Here is a 17,577-nt window from a genome sequence, read left to right on the forward strand (position 1 = left end):
TAACATTTGCAATTATGAAAGGTTATGCATCCGCGCTAAATTCTTTAAATAATTTATTAATCATTTCAAATGAAAGAAAAATGGAAGAATTTTAGTCCTTTCATTCCAAATCCCAGAGGTAAAAATAAGAAGATAAGTGCATTAATAGTGTTTTCCCACTTATTAACAACCTTTTGACTTTCATGTATTTGGTTCCCTAATGACATTTTTTTTTTTTTTTTTTTCTTTTTTCAATCTTTAAGCGACTAATTTGTTATTCTAATGATAATATTTAACTACTCACCATATATTCATGTTATGATCTAATTGCACACATATTGTTTAATTATAAAATTAATATATAAGGAAAATAAAACTTAATTGACCTGACTTTCATTTCTTTATTTTTATTATTATTATTATTTTTAAATTAATAACTAAAAGTAACGTGTTTGTATAACATTGAACAATTTAGATTGCATTAGTGTTCAATATCGGTAGGTAAGTATTATATTTCTTTTAAATACGAGTAATATATTATGGCTTACCTAATTAAACAATGGATGACATGTATACGTAAAGTTTTACGGGTATTTTTTTGTCGCCCTTCCTTTTACAACTCCTTCGCATTTTTACTCATTATTGTGAATCTCCCTGTAATAGATAGAATATAATGAAAAAAGATAATTTACATTCATGTGAATTTATATCATTATGGATATGCCTAGTGGGTTATTACTTATTAGTAGGTCAACCGTCAAACACGGACTCATTAAAGCTTCAGTCCAACCGGCCGCCCTCACATAAAACTTTTTATTTATAATTTTATTTTATTTTTAAATGTCTCTACTTTTTATAAAATTTTTAAGAATGTCTTCATTCAATTTCAAATATTGCCTCACTATATATTATTATTGTTCAAAGTCGCTCCTTTTTATATAATTTTTTTAAATACCTTATCATCTTGAGAGAGGAAGAGAAATTCTAAAGTGGATATTAATGTGTAAGTTATTTAAAAAATAAATTATCTTTTTTTGAAACAATAACAAGATGAGTTAGTTTGCCTTTTTATTTTTTTGTTTTAATTTTTATCCGCACACGCGATTGAGAAATGATACTCCTATAGTGGGACTGTGGGATTAATACATACGGGAAAACGATGAATAAATTAAACTAACGTAACCTTGGCAAATGAATTCACGATTATTCAATTTAGATTTTTTTTTTTTTTTTTTTTTGAACAAAATTAGCCTACGATCTTTTACTTTGTCGTTGAATAGAATCTAGAATCTGATATAAATTTTCCTCCTATTTTCGGATTTTAAGCTTATAATCTTATTTCCCCACAATAGAAATATACGGGTTCCTGTCGTTGAAAGGTATCTAGAATACATATATATAATTCTAAAAAGATTTGGCCTCCTTTCTTCGAATTTCACATCCCTTTTCAGTTTCGACCTCTTTACTGGCGCAATACCTTTACTTTCTCGAATGAAAATATTGCCCCTCTCTCTCCGATTCTCTCTCTTCTGCAACTAAGCAGAACCCTTTACCATTCCATTGATTAAAAGCCATGTCAGGTCTGTATAATCCTAACTTCTCACCTGTAAGAGCTGTTTCTCCACAGATTAGATGTACCCAAGACCTCGATAGGTATACTCTATATCTATATTTCTTGCTTTTTAATATGGGTGTGCTTTTTAGGTCACTTGAAATGGTCCTCTTTTTTTGATCTGTGTATTTTTTTTAATTTTTTGTTGTTGTTCTTTCTTTGCACATTAGAAGTACCCAACAGTACTTGTCAGAGCTGTTGGCAGAGCATCAAAAGCTTGGACCTTTTATGCAAGTTCTTCCGATATGTAGCAGGCTTTTGAATCAAGGTTAGTTTGAACTGAGTTATATCTATTAGTTTTGGATCTAGGTTTTCTGGGTTTTGTGGGTTTTAACTGCATTTATTGGCATGTGACTTTGTTTTCTTGTTTGTCAAAAATACAAAGTTAGATCCATTTGGTAAATTTATACTGTTCCTAATTGTGATCTTTGAAGCAATTCTGCACATGTATTTATTTATTTCTTTTCATTTCCCTTTTTCCCATGGCGAAATCATCCATAGCATTTCTTGTAGTAACCGAAGTACGTTCTTGGTTCTGTGTAATGGGGTTTTCACAAAATTATGTGAGGCCAAGTATACCAAGACCTTTACCTAAATACCAAGTGATCTATCTTCAAACTAGCATAAATAATAACATATAGGCTCGAGAAACAGCTTTGGAAAACGAAAATGTATTTGCTCTGTATACCAGGGAAACAAAATGAGTTTGAATAAGTTTCCATGAGAATGCTGAATGACAATTTTATCTCTTTACCAATTTATTAGAGTGTTATGATATACTCCTAGTTAGTTGTCTCATCAGTGTTGGTGCAAATCTTGGTGACTATTTTGTTCGATTTGTATAATTTGTGACATGGCTAGGGTTTTCAAACTAAATTTTGGCTATATAAATACTTTGTATGCTTATACTTATCCTTAGGGTTGTATGGAAGTTTAACATATTTGTTTCAGAAATGATCTCTAAGTTGGTTGAAATGGAAAATGTTGTTTATTTTAAATCATGACCTTAAAAAATAGAACTCATTGATACTAGAACTTTTCTGCTGCGTGTTTGCAAACTTTTGGCTGATGCATGGGTTTACAAGATGTTTAACACATTCAATTGGTGACAAAAAAGCTGGTGAAAAACCCAGGATAGCTTCATAAAGAAAAATTCATTTGATGTAGTGAAATAAAGTTCACTGTTCTGGATATTTTTCAGTTTAATTAATGTTCTAGCACTCTCTTTGAGAGGAGCCCACTTGTGCTGTGGTAAAATTGAAACGAAAAGAGATGGTGAAACCTTAAGTGGACGGGCTTGATGTCCTTATTAGGCTCCTGTTCTGAATAGTGACTTTAATTTGGGATGTTAAACCTTGTGAACTTCCCATCTATTGATTTCAGCAGTAAAAACGTAGTCTTTCATTGTCTAAACAGGATTGCAAGTAAATTCAGTACAGTTGTATCTTTTTTGTTCTCAGTTGAAATGAGCTTTTAACTAATTTATGTTTCGTCTTGATTATTGCCTCACCTCTTCCTCTGTCTTCTCCTTATTCTTGTTCACCTTGCATGACTCCGTATTTTTCTGGCAATGACTGTGTATTGTTATGAAAATGGTTTCAGCTTATATCATTTTTCTGGTGTTCTTATTTTTGATTTTGGAGAGTGGTTTTTATATTGAAGTTATTCCTTTTCTCTTTTTCTTTTTGTTCAGAGATATTACGACTTTCAGGGATGATGCCCAACCAAGGTTTTGGTGAAATTGATAGACTGCGGCATCGAAGCCCTAGTCCCATGGCTTCTTCAAACCTTATGTCACATGTTGCTGGGACAGGATTAGGTAGCTGGAATGGCTTTCCTCAGGAGGTAAATAGTTTCCTCATTTTATGTTTATCATCAAATTCTGCACCAATCCTTTTTTTTCCCCTTTAAGCTGCAATTGTATACTTTTCTAGTGTTTGTACACTTTGTACGCTTGCAATGCGAGTCATGCCTGCCTAGAGCTTGACATTTACTGTGACAAGGGAATGATCTGGTATTGATGCTAATGATATGAGGTATTCATCATTCATAATCTGCATCAACATCATACATTATAATTGTTGAAATTGATTATTGAAATGATTTTGAAATCAAAGGGTTGATTTCAGTTTCTGATTCCTACCATTGTGGAATCTTTCTGCTGTTATGTCAAGCATCTTGCATAATATACAGCTTTGGATCTGACTTCTTTTTTGGCATTTCACATGGTAGAAATAAGATAAATTATTGAAATTTTCTGCTGGTATGCCATGGATTTCCCTAAATAAAGCTCAATATCAAATTGCTTGTTTCTACCAACAAGAAGCCAGAAGCCTAAAGAAAGCATTTAGAAAGAGAGAAGTGCTCTGTAAAGGTGCTATACATACCGTGACACCATATGATCTTTAACAATAGGTTTCATATAGTGTGCTTGCTATAGAAAGTAAATATACGAGTCACGAGTAAAGAGGAGGTTGGTAACACTCGATAGATTTTAGTATTTGCTGAAATCGTATAGCGAGCTTTCTGACCAAACTACATTACTGGGTTATTGACAAATGTGAACCACGGTTGAACTTAAGCCCGATGTGAACCTTAAAACAGTTTTGCACAAACAATTATCTACTATGAGCCTGTTAAACATGTAATGGGAGGTTATCGGAAAAAAAACATGTAATGGGAGCCTATATTACATGGACTCTTTAATAGTAGGTGAAGTTCCCGTCTCCAACACACATTGCTTGGAAATGGGAATGGGATATGTGCTGTCTGGTCTTTTTGGTTGGACATGCACTCGAAAACCATGTTGAATAATTCAATTGTATCATATTATTGCTTCAAAATTAGTGAAATGCCAATATTGAACACTATGTTACATAAATACATTATTTTACCTAGAAAATAAAATAAGAATCTTAAATAATATAAATATTTGGCAGTGTTCATGCGTCTTTTTGTTTGGGGATTTGACACATCCGCAAATGGCCAGATGTACAGTCTCGGTTGTTCCATCCACTAGAGTGTCAGCTCGGTTAGGAATCCGATTAAGTTGTATGCCCGCGCTCGACACATGTACCAGAGTCCATGTAACATAGATGAGAGCTTGAAGTAGAGCAAAACCAGAAAGTAAGAACTTGTTTGGTTTAGTTTTCTTAAAGCAAATATAAACAATATTTCTATGAAAATAGGCCTTTTTTTCCCCTTTTTAAAACTTGGTTTTCAGAAAACACTCTTTTGAAAACTGTTTAGTTCTTCAATTTCCTATTTTTCAGTTCTCTAAGAATGGGAAACTGTTCTCATAAAACTGAACCCAACAGGCTGTGATTATCCCTGAGTATTCTGTTTTGCTCTATATATATTGTCGGTTTTTTCTTAAAGAGAAAGAAAGAACAACCATAAGTTCAGTAAATTTTTTTTTTTTTTTTTTTTTTTTTTTTTCAATGGCTTTATTTGTCGAAACTATAGGGAAAAAGATTGTTGTCCTACTTAATTACAGGATATTGTTTACTGAAGATGTTACTTCATTTTTGAATTTGCAGAAAATCTTCTGTTAGTCCTGCTACTGCCATTGTTTCTATTGCTGATATGCTTTACGAAACACTATCATTTACCACCCATCCATCCTTTTTTCAGGTTATCGCCTTTCATTTTTTATATAACATAAGCATTTGAGTTGGAACAAAATTATACGTTTAAAAAAGTTATGAATGGGGTGTACTCTTTGTGATACATATGTTAGATTTTGAAGATATTGCAATGTTACCGACTATGTTGCAGTGTAGTTGTAAAATTTTTATTTTATGGAACATGCATGAACAAGTACTTCAGAAAATGGGATTGATCCATGTGCTGAGGGCTATAGAGTTGCACCTTTAGTGAGGCAACTGCATAATTATAATAACAAAATCAAAATCACAAATTTATAATTTCATAGGCAATTAGGGAGAGGTAGGGGTACTAGCAACCATGGTTATCCATAAAGCTACAATTGTTTCCAATTCAAAAATTATGAAGGTACCTAATTATGCCCAATTTGAAAAAAAGCATTTTATGATTCACAGCGGCACTAACTATTCGTAAATTGGAAGGTCCTAATTATGATTTCATAAACACTAATCTTTCCAATTTTTAAAAAGCTCAAACTGTAAAATCTAAAGGTGACAATTATTTGAGTTTGTGAATAATTCTCACTATTTTCAAGTTCTTACCTTTTAATTCTGGAAAGAGTGTAATTTTTCCAACTAAATTGTAAGTTGGTTTAGGATTTCAAAAGTAAATGGTTTGAAACCCCCATAAATTGTGGGAGAAGACAAAAAGAATAAACAGAGGTTGGAGAAATGAGAGGCTCATTACTCAGTGCGTTACTAGATCAAGACCTAACATTTGGCATTAATTGCACACAGTGGTTGCTCTCATTATTTGAACCTATCTTTCGATCTTGATAGCCTGAGCATTTACCAGTGGCGGTCCAGTGCACCAAGCAATTGGCCAAAGGTTGCAGAAATTATATATAAAAATTGCACTGTGGCTCAATGTAGATGGTTAGATTACCTCAAGGCTTACTTAGATGGTTGCAGCCTGTGGGAACTAGTTGGAGATGGTTGTGGGAAGCAGCTGTAGATGCTGTTCCTCTCTCTCTCTCTCTCTCACACACACACACACCCCCCCACCCAAACACACACACACACTCAGAGTAGGAGTCAAATAACTAAATGGTCAAATCCCACTTATCTATTTACCTGAAACTTGTATGTTTTCATTGCTTTGACCTCTTTATCTTTAGAATTTCCTTAGAAAATCCCCTTGTCTTGCCCAACATTGTCCGTGCATGTTGGACTCGTGTTGGTTTCGTGTCAATCGCTCATTTGATTCTGAGAAGATAAAGCATTTGATATGTTTGACACGTCTTACACATGTTGGTGTGTATCCAGTATCATTGACACGTGTCAGGCACTGCTATCATGACCTTTTATGTGTTTATGTGCTTCCTAGTTTCAACCTCTTTTGAACTTTGAGTTGATGCTCAATACACCTTGCAGCTTTAAGATTTTGTAACTGTTATTCAGAATCTAGAAAGATTTCTGTTGCAGGCTAGAGCAGTAGGTATAGACAATTACTACCTCTGTCCCAAAAGAGACATTTATTTTGGGGCAGAGGGAGTAATATGTAACACATTACACATTTCTGGTCCTTCCATTCAAAGTATAGCAAAGTTGTTTCACAAAATATATAATGCGTGTCTACATGTTGAGCAATTGTCGTTTCACCAGATTCTGACATCTTTGTTCAACATAATGGAACTTTTTTATTTATGTTTTTGATTTATCATTTTTTTCTTTTCTTTCTGTTCCCTTTTTTTTGGTGTGCTTCTTTCAAACATTATATATTTTGGGCTTACTAATAGACAAACCTGATGTAGTTTTTTTGTATATTTTGTTGATAAAAGGAAGGGATAACAACCCCAAGGGGCTGTCTCAAGTGGGCAAGTCACTTGGCCCTGGTTCCTCATGAAGCATCAGGTCTAATGTTTGACTCCTCTTGGGTGCAAAATATTCCTTTTTTTGTTGTGTGTGTGTTGGGGGGGTAATTGAGTAAACTATGAAAAAGAAAAGGAAGGGAATAACATGAGGTGTAAAAGCACAGCAAATGTCTGGTCCCACTGATTTGATTTAATATTTTGTTACATTTGTTTAGTTTTTTGAAATTGGTTTGGAAAAAGTCCATTGTTAGTGATAAATTGGTAAACATTTGCTTCAATTTAAAATGACACAAGTGCACTGAAGCCAGCAATGAGATCAGTTGCGGTTTGACGATTTCAAAAAAGGAAAAACAAACAAAGAAGAAGAAAAAAAGAAAAGAAAAAAAAAAAGTTGGGTTTTGGACATGTCTAATCATTATCAAATGCTTCACGCAAAAATCAGATGATTAGAAATCATCTAATCATTCAGGCCGGTTGTTTGTGTAAGCCATCCACTAAACAGGGTTCACTTTTGGTGGATAATTCTAGTTAAAATTAGAGGACTAAAAATCACTTCACCTATCAATTATTAATCAAAGATGTCAGGAATATTTTTCTGTAGAGGACGTGTGTTAACAGAAGAATTGAGCTGACTTTAACACCCCAGTAGGCTGAGTCAAGTTTCAAGGCTTTTGGAAAAATTGACTAATTCTTTTACTCGGATTAGTTGCATACGTATGTTTTTTCTCCTGATGTCTCCAATGTGGGCTGGGAAATAGCTTTTCAGTTTCCTGTATGTTAAATCTGGTGAAGGTCATAGTTTTAATCCAATGAGAATTTGAAATATTTGTTCTAAAAGCAAATATTGGATATACTGCACCTTAGCATGTAGAAGAAAGGGAGAGAAGCGAAACAAAAACAAATCAGTCTTGGCATTCATGACTTCACCAACCCTTTTTGAGTTTGGATAAGTCCAATTAAATTTCTTGGCACTGTTTATCACTTTGCTGGTTTATTATTCCTTCTCTCTCTTGGTATAAATGTACTGGTGCTGTAGATAGATAAACATTTTGATGGTTTTGCTGAAGGCATACGCATTACGAGAAAGGTTGAAAAGATATTAGTGAAATTCTATCCGATCTGATTCCTTATGTATCAAACTAGTAAACTTCCTTCTTTTGGGATTGTTCATGATCTCAAAATGTAATTTGATATTCTTCTACCCTCTGTAAATAGTGCAAATATTGGCAAAATTGCAAGATTTATGCTTGCATGATTATTGGTTTTGAAGAATTTAAGCAACCCATGTGACCTGAACGTGGGATAGTGACACCTGTTGGACAATACTTAATGACAAACCTTGACTCTGCCACATGTTATAAACAACAGAGAATTGGGTGCTATAATTTTATGATCATTATTTGGATTTGCAACAAAATTGTAAGTGGGAAGTAGGGATGCCTTGCAAATTAGTATAATGCGAATAATCTCATCTGTCAGATGAAATTATGAATATCCTTGAAAATTAGAGTTATGACCTGTGATAAGGGTGTTGGTTCTATGACTACCCATTTTCAAGTTCCTGGGTACACATTTCTCTTCTTGCAGTTGTTGGCTGAATAGTTTTTTTTTTTTTTTTTAAGTAATTGTTTATTGAAGTTTCACTTCAGTTGATTTTCTAAATGGTCAATATTGAGTTCACTGGGTGTTCCATCACGTTATTAATTCTAATCATCCATCCCTACTCCTTGGTGTGCCTAACGTCCTCATGCTCCTTTTACTTTTTATCTGATCAATATACTTCCATTTTTCTTTCTTTCTTATTAAGCAAGCTTATTTTAAGCGCCGAGTTTCTTTAATTACATGACAGAGATTAGGTGGACCTCCTGGAATGGCAATGGACTGGCACGGGGCACCAGCAAGTCCTACTTCATATACGCTAAAAAAGATTTTGCGCTTAGAAATTCCCTTAGATAATTATCCAAATGTAAGCTCTTATATATACTTTGATTGATTATAATTGATTAGTTACAATCTTCTTGTTCATTTTATGTGAAGGCTTCTATTATTAGAGAATGGTACTGAGCTATTAACTTCTGTGGGTGTTAGTTCAATTTTGTTGGACGACTACTCGGCCCTAGAGGCAATTCATTAAAACGGGTTGAAGCTACTACAGGATGCCGTGTATACATTCGAGGAAAAGGGTCCATAAAGGACCCAGACAAGGTGATTCATATAGTTTTTTCTCATCTCTTGTGATACCATTGATAGTTTTTCCCTGATAATGCCTTTGTCAAAACCAACAGGAAAATGAAGGACAATATTATGTTGGAAATCCATCACAATTATTTTCGTCTTTATTTCCAATTGAAATTGGCTGTACAATGCAAGCTTAATTATATTTTAATGCTTTCAATCTCAAGGAAGAGAAGCTACGGGGGAGACCAGGCTATGAGCACCTCAATGAACCTCTCCACATATTGATCGAGGGTGATTTACCTGCCAATATTATTGATATAAGGCTGAGACAGGCACAGGAAATTATAGAAGAATTACTCAAACCTGTGGTATTTATCTCCCAACCTAATGCTTCCTGCTTTATCTTTGGACATTCTGTGCAATTTCTCATTTTTTTTTTATAATGTCACATGCTTTGATTGCTTTCTATCTTTTTTATGACTTAATATATGTGAAAAGAATACATAATAGTATCTGTTTAGTAGACTATCTGGTATATATGTAGCAGAGAGGTGGTGGTAACATCGTGGTACATGTGGTTAAGCTACAGCAGACTTGAGATCAGGATCCTCTCCATCATTGCTGATTTTTACTGCTGCATCTAGGGGATAACAATCAATCTTTACTTTAATATGACACTATGGTGTCCACTAGATGCACCAGTGGAAATCAGTGACAGTGGAGAGACAATCCTGGTCTGCAGACTTGACCCTTTCACAAGTCTCTTACTATGGGTTTTCGGAAGCAATTTTTGGAAAATGACTTAAAAACAAAACCTTATGTTTTATCTTGTTATTGGCCTTGAGATCATATTGTAGTCTGTATTTTCGAGTATTTTGGTGTTCGAGGTGGCAAGTCTGAAGAAATATCTTATATTCTTTTCTCATGGATTGTAAAACCGGTTAACTTGATTTAATCCAAATAAAGGAAATGGGTTGATCATTTTGGGAGTTCAAAGATTAGATATTCTAATTAGTTTAGGACACCCTAGTGTTTCTTTTGTTCTCTTTTAACTTTGTACCCTAAAAGAGGATTCTAAAAATGCCAGTAGAAATCATTCAGTGGGATCTGCAGGCTTTATAGATCTCAGTTGAAAACACCATTTGAATCAATTGGTGTGCAAAGTTGGAGAGAAAAAAGAAAAAGAGTTGATCCCACATTCCCACTTTTTATTTCCAAATACGCATCTTATATATGGTAACTACATGCCCCGTGGTCACGGTTGTCTCACTTGTCTCTTATATTTCCCAGTTTTTAGTAAAGTTTTTCTTGTACAGGATGAGTCCCAGGATTTTATAAAGAGGCAGCAATTGCGTGAACTAGCTCTGCTGAATTCAAATTTCAGAGAAGATAGTCCAGGTCCAAGTAGCAGTGCATCACCTTTTAACACTAGTGGAATGAAACGTCCAAAAACAGGCCGCTGAAACCTAATTGCTGTCCAGTTCTTGTTTGAGATTGTCATGCTTGAGTATACCTTCCAATGCATTTCAACTTGGCACAGCTACTGAGAAATGGGAAAAGAAAAAAAATTGACCAGACAGTTTTGTGGGTGAGCTTTCTGTTATCTTTTGTTTTACTTCTGAACGATAGAAAACAAAAGTGAAAGGAGAAAAAAAAAAAAACAAAGGTACAATGAACAGAAAAGTTTTTAATATGGTTGGCTCCAGAGTTTAGGTTTTGGTTGTGTCAGTTCTTGTAAACTTCATTCATTGGATTTATTCTTGTGTTAGTAGTAAGTAGTAGCCTCAAGTAGTGTGAAATATATTGCCATTGATGCGGCATGAGGTGTTGCAAATGAATTGAGATTTCTAGGTTATCTGTATTATATTTTACATTCCATTGAAGATTTGAGATATTAGTCAATTTTGGATTTGATTGAGCATTTGCACCTTTTATTTTATTTTATTTTATTATTTTTTTTTTTTCAGTGAGCAGAAATTGTGAACCATAAAGAATTTTTGACTAGTACTTGTACCCTTTGTCTATTACATTAAACTCCCATTAACTAATTAATTGTTGCAAAGTGATACTATAATGATAAACATGCTCCTTAATATAAATTATTTTTAAAAATGGTTCTCGTCAATATAAGATTAAAATTAATACAAATAACTCTGGAACAATTTTCTTAAATTTTTATTTAAAAAAATAAGAATGGAAAAGAAGACCTAAAATGAAAATATAAACAAAGCTTAAATTTTCTTAAATTTATATTAAGGGGAATTATTGTCATTATAACATCAATTTAATGATTTTAATTTTCTTATATTTCTATTTTTTAACAAACTTAAAAAGGAAAAGATTTTTTTTTTTTAAAATTTATATTTAAAGGCATTTTTATCATTATAGCATCGCTTTGCAACAATGGGATACCTTTCCACTTCAAACAATTAATTCTTATAAACTTGTAAAAGTGCATAAAGGCAATTCATTAGAAAAAAAAATGGTAATTTTTTTCAAAATCTTATTACTTTTCCAGCTCAAACAATTAAATTTTATTAATATCCGTAAGTACATAAAACACAATGTTTACTGTGCATATCCTACTCCTTCTCTAGCAAAAGCACTCTAAAATATCAATTTTGTACAAATAAGTACTACGAACACTTTATATTTTAAATGTACCCAAAAGTTAATACCAATATAAAAAGGTTAATTCATTGCTTAAACAAATAAGTTGAGTCCGTCCCTAGAGACATAGCAGCGTTGGAAGGAATTTGAAATGTAAGTCCTTGAGATCTCGTTTTTGAATCGCACTCTTAATTTAAATAGTACACAGTGTTGTGAAGCCGATATATATCCTAAAAAAAAAATAATAATAATAAAAATAATGGTTTGTCCAAAAGTTCTGACCAATCTAAATACCCTCCATGTCTCCCCCAACAAAGCTAATTTTAATTTCCATGTCAAAAACAGATCATCAATTTTTTTATATTATATTATCATCTCCACCATTTGCTGGTTATATGCAAATAATATAGGTAGAGAAGACAATACACAACACTATTAATATGGAAAACTCCTAAATTAAAGAGTAAATTTATTTTGAAAAAATCAGGAGGCCAAAACTTTAAAATCACAAATTCAAACAGTAAGCAGTCCAACAACCCATCATTATATTTAGTCATATGACTCATATTACACAATTATGAACAATTCTACAAGTCAGTTTTTTACTAGAATTGAGAATTTTTTTTTTTTTTTTTGAAACCACGCATTAAAAAAACTCACTAACTTTTGCTTGTGAATCATGTTGGTTTTCGACTTCATTTAGGACTTTGAAATATCATTTATTGTCTTATAGGAAGACCATTGATAATTTCTGAATTTTTGTTCGGAACCTTAACGAGGTCAGAATGCTCTAAGATTTTATATTTAGTAATTTTTATTGATTAGGTATCGTTTTATATATTTTTTCTTATTTCTATTATTAGTTTTCTTATATTTTTAGTTTCCTTTTAATGTTAGGTTTTTTCTATTATAAATGTACACGTTACAAGAGCAGAATTTAAACCTTTGATTAATAATATTTCAATTACTTTGTAATTTTTATTCAACTCTATGGTTCAGTTCGAGTTTACGTTAATGATGTGTTTCGCAGCCAACCGAACATGCCACTAAACATTGGTGGGCCTCCAGCATATGTAGATTATTTCGATAATTTTTCAGATGATGATGAGTTCAGATTTAGTGATTAAGGTAGACGCAGTAGTCGTAAATTTCAAGTAAAACTTGATTTATTTACTTTCAGTGGAAGTTTCATTATTAAAGATCTCTTGGACTGACTTGAAAAAGTTGAATTATTTTTTGAATATTTTTTTATGTACCTGAAAACAAACAAGTTCCGCATGTGTGCTTCAATTTGGTGAGAACAAATATAGTTTTGTCGAATGAGGTAAGCATCACAGCCTATTCAGTTGTGGTATAAAATTAAACCATTGTTCATAACTAAATTTTTACCACCAAATTATGAGAAGTTAATGTTTCAAAAATTTAGAATTGTCGAAAAGAGTCTATTTGTCAAAAAAAATTACAAAAAAGATAGTGCTGTCAAGAATAATAATAATTTTGTAGTGGCATCTAATATCAGTAGTCTTTTTTGTAAATTTTCTTTGTAGACTTTTTGACTGAAGAACTCTCTTTTCAACAATTTTGATATTTTTGAAACATCAACTCCACATAATTTGGTGGTAAAAAATTAGCCATTAACAATAGTTCAAACTTATACAATGAGGGCTGTGATCCTTGCCTCCTTTCATAAAATTGTATTTGTTCCCACCACATTAAAGCACACCCTTAAAGCTTGAAGGCTTGTTGAAATTTGTTTTCATGTACATAAAAAATATTAAAAAAATTATTCAATTTCTTCCATTGAAAGTAAGTAGATCAAGTTTTACTTGAGATTTACTATGGTTGTGTCTACCTCGATCACTAAATCTGAACTGTTAAAATTTGGAATAATTATCAAAATAATTCGCATAAGCTAAGCCTACATGGATAAATAGGAACATAGCCCATTCGGTTAATTTATGAACTCAAACTGAACCACGATCTTGATTGCCACCAATTTCAAAATCTGTTGCTACGATCCCACCAATTCTTTGTACAACTACTATTGCTCTGTATGCACTTTAATGTAAAGCCACAGTATATTCCTCAAATGTTTTTCCTGCTAGAGTTGGCGAGATTGTAATAATTTTTTATCTATTTTAATGAAAGCTTTCATGGCTTGAAATGATAATATATATATATATATATATATATATATATATATAGGTACTGTATATTAGCGCCGAAAATTAATAGTGGTTTGGTACCACCGGATAAAAATATACAAATAAGGGTAAAGTGAACTTTATATAAAACTAGAATTAGTTACTATGAGCGGTTATCAATATTGAAAAAGGGCATCTTCTTCTTCTTCGCTTCCATTTCCCGCTTTTGTTTTCTCTCTCTGAACTCTTTCGTTTCTCTCTCTAAAAATTCTTTCAGTTTCTTCAACCTAGCTTCCATGTCGAACGTGACGATGATGAGCAAATGGGTCTTTCTGGTACTTATCGTCTCCGTTGTCGTCTCTCTGAGAAACCCCAAAGGTGACACAGAACCCTCTGCTTCACCATCTTCTTCAATCGATTCTTGGATTTCTGTAGATTTTCTTTCTGGTATCGAAGGAGGTGCCCTCAATCTCGAGTACGATTTCTACCGAGAAACGTGCCCTAATGCGGCGAGAATCGTCAGGTCCACCATGAGTCGAATAGTCTTTGAGCACAGGACCGCCCCAGCGCAACTACTGCGTCTCTTGTTCCACGATTGCTTCATTGAGGTTTGATGTTAATTTCATGTCTATCTTCTTATTTTTTTCTCTTTATTTCAATTGGGTTTTACCATTATTGATCCGGACTTTGAGATGGCTTTTTGCCCTTTTTTCAATTGTTCTTTTGTTTTGTGTATAATCATTTTTTTCTTCTTTTGTTTCGTAAATGTGATTCTGTGACATTAATCATCTGGGAATTGAGCTTTTTCTTCTTGGTTTGTATATAATTATTTTTTTGAAACGTGTTCCTGCACCATTAATTATTTGTGCATTAAGTTGTTATTGTTCTTAGGTTTTGAATTCCTTTACAATGATATGAGAATTGAGTTGTTCTTGATTGCGTATATTATTGTGAGTTTTGTTCTTTATTTTTCATCTGGTATTCATTTAATTGTTCTTAATTTTGTGGTTTTTATTTACGTTCTCAGGGCTGTGATGCTTCAGTTCTATTAGATGACAGCAATGGGAATAAGAATCACTCCATTGAGAAGGATGCAATTCCGAACAAAACATTAAAGGGGTTTAATCATATTGATCTGATCAAGGAGGAGCTGGAAGAAGTTTGCCCAGGGGTGGTTTCTTGTGCTGACATTCTTGTTCTTGCTACTAGAGATGGTGTTCTTATGGTTTGCACTACCCTTAATCTTTTCTTTTTTCTTCTTTATTTCCTTTTTATGACCATCTTATTCATTTATGGGATTCTTTAGAGTATATAACCACTTTTGAAATGATGTAAAATTGTACCATTGACATGATGAATCAAATTTGTTATTGAAGGCTTCGAATTTCCTATTCCAGCTTCATTTGTTCTTTAATGAAGTTTTTTGGTTCCTTTACAACCATTCTCCATCTTGTAATGGCTATTATTGTTATAATTGTTCTTTCTAATGTAAAATTGTCCCCTTGACATGATGAATCAGACTTCTAAATATTTTAGCACTGCTGTTTTACTTGATTAATTCTCTGATTTTGATCTTCCCATTTTCTAGCACTTTCTCTATTATTCGGTTGTTATTTATGATTCCTGCTAACTTCCTTTGGTTTTCAGATCATTAATGTGTTTGTTTTTCTTGGAAATTATAGGCGGGTGGTCTATACTATCCCGTGTTGATGGGCAGAAGAGACAGTGACCGGTCATACTTTCAAAGAGCTATGGCTGAAATCCCAAAGCCAGACGGCAATGTCACAGAAACACTTCGCTTGTTTGGGCTCAGAGGATTCAGTGAAAGGGAAACTGTTGCACTTCTAGGTATCCACTAAAATTTACGGTTTTCACATTCTCAAATTTGTATTCTCTTGAGCAAAATGATTCATGGTTGAATTGGTTCTTTTGTTTCCTGAAGGATCTCATAATATAGGCAAAATTGGTTGTGAATTCATACAACCAAGACTAAACAACTTCTTGGAGACTGGACAGCCAGATCCAACCATTGCTGCTGATTTTATTGATGATATGATAACGAACTGTGGAGACGGCAACAGCAGTGCCAGGAATGGGGCTCCTTCGCCCATTGGATCAAGTGCTATGAATGAGTCTAATGTGGGGATGGGTTCCTACCAGGAAATGTTATCTTCTATCTCTTCTGGATCAGGCTTTGACTCTCATTACTATCAGAGTTTGCTGAGAGGGAGAGGGCTTCTATTTGCAGACCAGCAGCTTATGGCAAACGAGAAGACAGCTGAAGCTGTTAGAGACTACGCTGCTGATGTAGCATTATTCAGAATGGATTTTGCCAGGGCCATGGTGAAGTTGTCAAGCCTTGGAGTTCTTACTGAATCTCAAGGACAGGTCCGTCACACCTGCTCCTTGCCTGTAGTTTCTAATAAGCAGAACCTACCAAAGTAAACACCAATTTCTTCTCTTCTTATCAGTTTGAATAGATATACCCCTTTCTCTTGATGTCTGATAGAAAAAAACATTTGACCTGTAAATGCTATTTTCATGGCTATCTTCATCTATACTCATAGTGGTTGCCATTTAGTACCAGCTTGTGGATTATTGACGGGCTTATGTACACTCATATTGGTTGCCATTTAGTGCTAACTTGTGGGTTATTGATGAATGTTTTGCCATTTAGTGCTAACTTGTGGGTTATTGATGGTAATCAAGAGAAGTGGAGAATTACTGATACCTCTCTCTATATCCCTCTCACACACATCACACACATGCAAGCATATCTTTATGTTTTATTGATGGGGCTGCTTTCTTTAACTTGTTTAATGTCAGTATAGTGGATCTGTAACATCTGCATCAACCCTGAAGTCAGGCATCTCTCTGTACGTCCCTTACTTCATTATATATGTGTGTGTGTGTGTGTGTGTGTTGGCCTGTTTGTATGATTTGTGTTATGTCTGCTATATCTTGATTTGTGTTATGTCTGCATGTAGACATATAGTGTCTACATTATTTTGAGTAACAGATTACTTGTTTTTCCTTTGAGTACATGGGTGAGATCTGTAGACTCTAGCTATGAATTATCCCTTTTTAGGCTAAGTATTTGAAATTTTGGGTTTTCATAGTTTTTACCTAAGACTAAGAAGATGGAAATAATTCTTAATGTGAATTGATTACCGATGTTGGTTCTAGTACTAAGATTTTGATTTACATATTTACACATGATACACGCAGGAAAAAAGTGTTGAGTTTAAAATTAATGCAGAAAATGGGGTTTGCTGTTTACGCGATGTTTGGAAGAGTACTTTTGCCAAAACATCACATGCCTCTGTATAATATGCACGACTATATGCATCTCCCCTTTCTTCTTGGCCTTTCCTCCTTTCTTCTTTGTGGCCCCACACACAACGTGCAAATTAGTTGTAATAGCACATTTAGGCAGAATCATATGAAACAATTAATTACAGTCATATTAAGTTTGAGATTATTGTGCATTGCAATTTTACAAGAGACCAAGTAGTTATTGTTTCTAAATATAATGATCATGTGCAATACATGCCATGCTAGAGATAGAATAGTCG

General features: G+C 33.5%; 2 protein-coding genes across 3 annotated transcripts; both read left to right on the forward strand.

The window, feature by feature from the left end:
* Positions 1-1,318: 1,318 nt before the first annotated feature.
* On the forward strand, positions 1,319-11,169 carry LOC132282864 (KH domain-containing protein At3g08620-like). Of its 2 annotated transcripts, none has more exons than XM_059784676.1 (7): positions 1,319-1,632; positions 1,765-1,859; positions 3,285-3,436; positions 8,920-9,036; positions 9,159-9,275; positions 9,473-9,616; positions 10,565-11,169. In XM_059784676.1, the coding sequence occupies exons 1-7, from the start codon at positions 1,553-1,555 to the stop codon at positions 10,709-10,711; spliced, it is 852 nt and encodes a 283-aa protein (XP_059640659.1). In that variant the 5' UTR covers positions 1,319-1,552; the 3' UTR covers positions 10,712-11,169. The 2 variants fall into 2 exon arrangements, with proteins under 2 accessions (XP_059640659.1, XP_059640658.1); XM_059784675.1 differs by having other exon boundaries at positions 1,321-1,632; positions 1,762-1,859.
* A 3,144-nt stretch (positions 11,170-14,313) lies between these two features.
* Positions 14,314-16,503, forward strand: LOC132281941 (putative Peroxidase 48). The gene is made up of 4 exons (XM_059783589.1): positions 14,314-14,610; positions 15,030-15,227; positions 15,685-15,850; positions 15,945-16,503. Exons 1-4 carry the CDS (start codon positions 14,314-14,316, stop codon positions 16,445-16,447), a joined length of 1,164 nt encoding a protein of 387 aa, XP_059639572.1. The 3' UTR covers positions 16,448-16,503.
* Positions 16,504-17,577: the final 1,074 nt, after the last annotated feature.

Source organism: Cornus florida, unplaced genomic scaffold (assembly GCF_030987335.1).
Source record: "Cornus florida cultivar Cherokee Brave unplaced genomic scaffold, ASM3098733v1 CherokeeBrave_3.0.0_Hap2_Chr11, whole genome shotgun sequence".
Lineage (NCBI taxonomy): Eukaryota > Viridiplantae > Streptophyta > Magnoliopsida > Cornales > Cornaceae > Cornus > Cornus florida.

Excerpts from the sequence above, each read along its gene's own strand:
- LOC132282864 (XM_059784675.1), top strand. The coding sequence starts at position 1,553 with ATGTCAGGTCTGTATAATCCTAACTTCTCACCTGTAAGAGCTGTTTCT. Across the intron at positions 9,037-9,158 it reads CCTTAGATAATTATCCAAAT|TTCAATTTTGTTGGACGACT; the intron begins GTAAGCTCTTAT and ends TGTGGGTGTTAG. Across the intron at positions 9,276-9,472 it reads CCATAAAGGACCCAGACAAG|GAAGAGAAGCTACGGGGGAG; the intron begins GTGATTCATATA and ends TTCAATCTCAAG.
- LOC132281941 (XM_059783589.1), top strand. The coding sequence starts at position 14,314 with ATGATGAGCAAATGGGTCTTTCTGGTACTTATCGTCTCCGTTGTCGTC. Across the intron at positions 14,611-15,029 it reads TCCACGATTGCTTCATTGAG|GGCTGTGATGCTTCAGTTCT; the intron begins GTTTGATGTTAA and ends TTACGTTCTCAG. Across the intron at positions 15,851-15,944 it reads GGAAACTGTTGCACTTCTAG|GATCTCATAATATAGGCAAA; the intron begins GTATCCACTAAA and ends TGTTTCCTGAAG.